This window comes from Vigna umbellata, chromosome 4, assembly GCF_029865625.1.
Source record: "Vigna umbellata cultivar VRB3 chromosome 4, Vumbellata_1.0, whole genome shotgun sequence".
NCBI lineage: Eukaryota > Viridiplantae > Streptophyta > Magnoliopsida > Fabales > Fabaceae > Vigna > Vigna umbellata.
Window position 1 is genome coordinate 63,710,643 of NC_142168.1, and position 6,149 is coordinate 63,716,791.

General features: G+C 39.8%; 1 protein-coding gene across 1 annotated transcript; it reads left to right on the plus strand.

Annotated features, from left to right (window-relative positions):
• The first annotated feature begins 112 nt into the window (after positions 1 to 112).
• LOC148200895 (uncharacterized) lies at positions 113 to 1,461 on the plus strand. Its single transcript, XM_088113075.1, has 2 exons — positions 113 to 445; positions 724 to 1,461. The coding sequence occupies exons 1-2, from the start codon at positions 113 to 115 to the stop codon at positions 1,459 to 1,461; spliced, it is 1,071 nt and encodes a 356-aa protein (XP_087969201.1).
• Positions 1,462 to 6,149: the final 4,688 nt, after the last annotated feature.

The following is a 6,149-nucleotide window of genomic DNA, read 5'->3' on the forward strand; positions in this document are numbered from 1 at the left end:
TAACACGAACGGAAACCCGAACGATAACCCCAACAGAAATCGAAGCAGCCGAGAACTGACACCTCTGCAAATCATAAGACTGATCGGTCTATTGTCATTCACAACAGCAACCATGATAGCTCCTATGCCGAAAAGAACTCCTCCCGCAGTGGATAAGTATGATGGCTCAACAGATCCGGATGATCATATCAGGACATTTGTCAATGCAATGTCATTTTACACGAGCAGTGACCCAGTTATATGCAGAGCCTTTTCATTATCACTCAAGGGAGAGGCATTGTCGTGGTATACCACCCTTCCTCCGAATACAGTGGATTGTTTTGCCATTGTGCAATCCCTTTTTGAGAGACAGTATGCATCCAGTCGAATACAAGAGCTAACACCCGCGGAACTGGTGAATACCAAGCAAGAGAAGGATGAATCTCTGAAAACCCTTTATCAAAAGGTACAACGAAACCGCTTGGCGGGTCAAAGATATTAACCATACTTTTATCATTAGCAATTTACCTTCGTGTCTGAGAGCGGGATACTTCTCAGAAAATTTGTATGCGAGACCCCCTAAAACTATGGACGAGCTCCAAGAGAGGGTGTCTGAGTTTATTCGTATTGAAGATATAAGATGCTCAAGGAAAAAGCAACAGCAAGAAGCTTTTGCGAACGGGAACAAAAAAAGAAGGAAAACGATCGTTCAACAATAACGACAAAAATGGAGGTCCTCCTCAGAGGGACTCCATCCGGACGCCCAGGTATGGTCATTATACCACCCTTAATGCACCCTGGACAAAAGTTCTTGAGGAAGCTCGTAATACCGAACTTCTTACAATTCGAAAAAAGCATAGGCCCAAAAACGCTGAGGAAAGAAAAATCTGTCGGTTTCATCTGAATTGTGGTCATACCATAGAGGAATGCGACATATTGATGGATGAAATAGAAAGACTTGTTCAAGAGAGCCATCTTCAAAAGTATATAGAAGAAGAGAGAGACCGAACAAGAAGCCCCCCTAGAGAAAAATCTAGGCGCAGAAGCCCCGAACGGTCGTATCAAAGGCACTACCGTAGCTGCAGTCGGAGTCATGAACATGACCGCTCGGTTCGTGGGCATATTAATACTATATCTGGAGGCTTTGCAGGAAGAGGATCCTCGTCTTCACCCTACAGAAGGCAATTAAGGAACTTAAAAGCTGTTCACACAGTGGAGAGAAAGCCTCAATCCTGGCCACCTATTACCTTTACTGATGCCGACTTTCATGCTCCTGACCTTGATCAGTATGATCCCATGGTCATCACAGCCGAGATAGCTCGATACAGTATCAGCAAGGTCTTGGTTGACCAAGGCAGCTCAGTCAATATCCTGTATTGGAAAACATTCTTGAAAATGGATTTGTCTGAGGATTTAATACCCCATTTAATGAACAGATTATGGGTTTTTGAGGGGAAAGAGTCGATACTCGTGGATATTTAGATATGAGAACTCGGCTTGGAACAGGCCAAAAAGCGAAAGAGGTCAGAATAAGATTCTTATTAGTATAATATTGGGACGACCCTTATTGAACGCCTTCGGAGTTGTGGTCTTCACTCCTCATTTGACTATGAAATTTCCTTCAGACAAAGGAACCATATGTATCGTACGTGCAGATAAGCGAACGGCGCGAGAATGCTATGTCGCTAGCTTAAGAGTCACACTTTTCATTCCCCCTAAAAAGAATAGAGAAGCAAAAACAACTATAGGATAACCTCGACACCTTGCAAGAGGAGCTTATTAGCTTGAGTTACTTAATGTGAAAGTCGACCCTAACAATGGGAAAGCGATTCATCTCAAATTTTACTTTAGTTGAACATTACTATCAAGTTTTATTTCAATTTCGTAAGACATAGACTTTTGTTGTTTAATTTCTTTTGTTGGTGTAAATAGTGTTGAACAATTTTTATTTAATCAAGCGATCAGATACTCGGTCAATCGACTTCATATTTTCGGCCATCCAACCTCATAAGTATTCGACCTTACAGGTATTCGGCCATTCGGCCTTACAAGTATTCGGTCATCCGGCCTCACAGGTGTTCTGTCATTCAGCCTCGGGTATTCGGCCATCTGGCCTCACAAGTATTCGACCATTCGGCGTCAGACATTCGTCCATTCGGTTTTACAGGTATTCGGTCATTCGACCTCATAGGTGATAGGACCCGACATTGTTGATGGATTAGCAAGTGTACCAAATCGCACAAGTAATATAAAATGGTAAGACCAAGTATCGTATCCCAGAGGACTCTCGGCATTAAACAGTCGTGTGATAAATTAATTAATTAAGACTTAAAATAAAAGAGATCATTGGTTTGAGATGCAAAAACATAACATAAAATATGAATGCAAATTGATCAATAGTAAAGTAACACGGAGATGAACGGATGTTGTTTAATATGAGATTAATATGTTGTTGGGGTTAGATTTCAACAAGTTCCCTCTCATGTATATAAGAATTCCTCTTTATGCATTAATATTAACGCCACTCACTAAAGTACTTAGAACCCAATCCCTTGGCGCAATAAGTCTGCCTTAATTCCTAGTTCGTCCAATTCCTAGCGTTCCTAGAAAATTTAGTCTGAAGATCAAAAGCTTAAGACGACCAAATACTCATACCCTCATCCCTGAGAAATATTACCCTTGGGAGAATTCAACAAGAACCTGAATTGTAAGGAACCTCCCGGCACTCATGCAAATCATAAATCATGCAACTAAATGAGTTAAATAGAGGAAGCATTGAAACAGATGAATTCCCTAACAATTAATGAATAAAGAAAATATGATTAAGAATCAATTCAAATACATGAGAGTTCAAAAGGTTACATCATTCCCCAACAACAGATAGAGTTTAGTTTCCCATAGACATTGAGAAACTAGATGTACAATGGAAAAGCATGAGATAGTAAAACCCTAAGAGTAGAAGAGGAAGTTTCCGCCTCCAGATCCGCCTTCAGAGAGTAAAAGAGTGTGTGGTTGTGTTGCTCCAGCCAGAGATACAAAACCTAGAGTGCTTGGGTCCTTTAAATAAAGTTGGAAAAGAGTATAAACAGGGCCCGGTCCAAACGAGTCGAAATAGAGCAAAAATTGGGTCGGATCAGCAACGCGCGACGCTCGAGCGGCCAATTTGGCTGCCCGGGCAGTGGACGTCGATTTCCGGAAGGCTTGAGCCTCCAATTTTGCCCAAGCTTCGGGAGTCCGACGCCCAGGTGGGCTAGGCCGCCCGGGCGGCGAGCGTCGATTTTTCCACGCTCAAGCTTCCTGCAGGTCGCCTAAGCTTCGTGTAGTTCCCTCTTCTGGTGCTTTTCTAGGCCTTTTTGAGCTCTATATCCTTAGCATTTCATCTCTGCTTCCTGTATTAACTCATTTTCTATCAAAACAAAGGGAATTAGTCATAAAATCATCAAATTCAACCTCAACTCTCTTATTCAGACAACTTAATGAAAAAGCATGAGTACAAGCAAGTTTCTAAGTCAAAAAGGGTGTATTTAGTATCAAAATTACATCACAGATAACAGTATTTTAAACCGTTATCATACAGGCCTTTTGATCAAACGAGAGCTTACCGTCCAAAGAAACCTAGGGACGTTCTCCAGGAACACCTAATACAAAGAAACCTAGAGACGTTCTCCAGGAACCCCTAGTATAGGGAAAGTTCTCCGTAACTCGTAGGTCGAAAAATCGAGTGGTGAAGGAAGTTCCCGATGGACAGTTGCTCTCGTCCACTAGGAAGTTCTTCGTAACTCCTAGGTCGAAAAACTGAGTGGTGAAGACAGTCCCCGATGGACGATCACTCTTGTTCACTAGGAAGTTCTCCGTAAGTCCTAGGTCGAAAAACCGAGTGGTGAAGGCAGTCCCCGATGGACGGTCACTCTCGTCCACTAGAAAGTTCATTGGAACTCCTAGGTAAAAGCTGAGAGGTAAAGCCCTCTCACTAGGAAGTTCTCTAGAAACTCCTAGGTCAAAGCCAAACGGTAAAACCCGTTCATTATTCAGCCATTCGGTCTTACAAGCATTCAACCATTCGGCCTTATAGGTATTCGACCATTTTGCCTCACAGGCATTTAACCATTCGGCCTCACAGGTATTCGACCATTCGACCATCGGGTATTCGGTCCTTCGGCCTCAACTGCTCGATTTTCCATGGCCTCACATCGATCGCTCTTATCCATATGACCGAAGAAAGTTTATGCAGAAAAATATTACTTACAGGATCACAAAGCATAAAACACCTACAGCTCATCCGAGATACATATTAATGTGGCTTCCTCAGTTTGAGTTACAGACATTCAACCGAAGACCGAGCGGTCTTATTTGCTTGGTCGACCGGCCTTATAACATGACCTATTTTGACATTAATGCATTGGTTTGTTTGGCTACTCTTTTTCTCACCATGTAAAATTCGAGTTGTTATATTTTTTTAGTGCAGGTGATAGGATCCTACAAACCACTTGGCCAAGAGGAGTACAAAAGCCAAGAGGTAAAGCCCTCTCACTAGGAAGTTCTCTAAGAACTCCTAGGTCAAAGCCGGTCGGTAAAGTCCGTTCATTAGGAAGTTCTCCACCAACTCCTATGACAAAATCGAACGGTAAAGCCCATTCACTAGGAAGTTCTCCAGGAATTCCTAGGTCAAAGCCGAACGATTACAAACGTTCTTTGTGGAATCTAATCCGGCCTTATAAAACGGGACAAACCACTTTGCCAACTTTGAGCGAACTGTTCAGTGAGGAACATTCTCCGTGAACTATCACCCAAGATTCATTGACCTACAAAATGTTTTAAGTAAACTCCTAGAGTTTGCTTCTTGATGCAGGGAGAAAGGAAAGCTTAAGGAGCGCCGAACACAGCTTCCCCAAATACCTTATCATAAGTCCTATAGTTAACTATGGTTAACTCGGACTTAGGGGGCATATGTATGCTATACACTATGGACCGAACGGTTAACACTCAGCACCATTCGGTCCCTTCACTAAGGGTCGTTCAGTCCATCCTCTATATCAATACTAGGCCATAATTGGGCCAACGTTTAAGCTACTATTGTTTAAATCGTTATTGGGCCAAAAGCCCAACAGACGGTTAAAATAACCAAAGATCTGATTAGAGATATTGATAAAGTCGTTTATGAGTAACTAACCGAATCTCCAGGTAAGTTTGTTATTATTTGGTATATGAAACACTTATAAATACAATGACAGGACCAAAAGTCAGCTACATTTCACTTACATTCTACTTACGTTCAAATCACTCTATAAGACTCAAATATTCAAGTGTGATAAACAGTTCATTAAACAGTTCCTAACTTGAGCGTCGGAGTACCTTTTACAGGTATATCTCCCCGTCCGATCAAAAGTACAACTGATCGGAATAGGTGACAACCGAGCGATCCAAACTGAAAACGAACATCCAAATGAACGATTCAGACGTTCTAGACTTTCAGAAGTAAGGAAGACACGTCAGAAAGGTTTGTCTCTCAATCCTGAACTAATCCTTAGCGAAACCGCGATATAAACTAAAGTTATGATAAGTGAAGATGAGTTGAAATATGAAAAGATTAATTTAGTGTTAAGATTCATTGTCACTGTATTAAGTAATTTAAGTAATGTTTTAGAAACGTATATTTAAAATAAAGAAGACAACCTTAAAGACCACATATCTTATATATATTACACATAATATAATTATCATACTTTTAAAAAATTATTAGTACTTGCGTTAATGAGTGTTTCGAGTTAACTATAGTTAAACTTAAAGACTACAAATAACACGGAATATCAATGATTTTAAATTAATAACTTTAAAAAGGATAATTCTCTATGTCAAGTATACCTTTATTTTTATTTTTGTGTTACGATGTAATTAATATTAAAAAGAGTTACGAAAACATAATGAAATACAATTAAACAAATTGATTGATATATAATTGTAACATTAAAATAAAAAGAATAATCTGAAATTTCTATCGAACGTAGGCTTATACTGTTAAGATATAATAACTAGAATCAAGTACTTAAAAATTAAATCACGAGACTAAAATTTGTTTTAAGAATAACAAAATCATTAAATAAAGTAATATCAATTAAATGGACTTAAATAATAATACTCATTATACGAACATTTGAGTAAAAATCAAATAT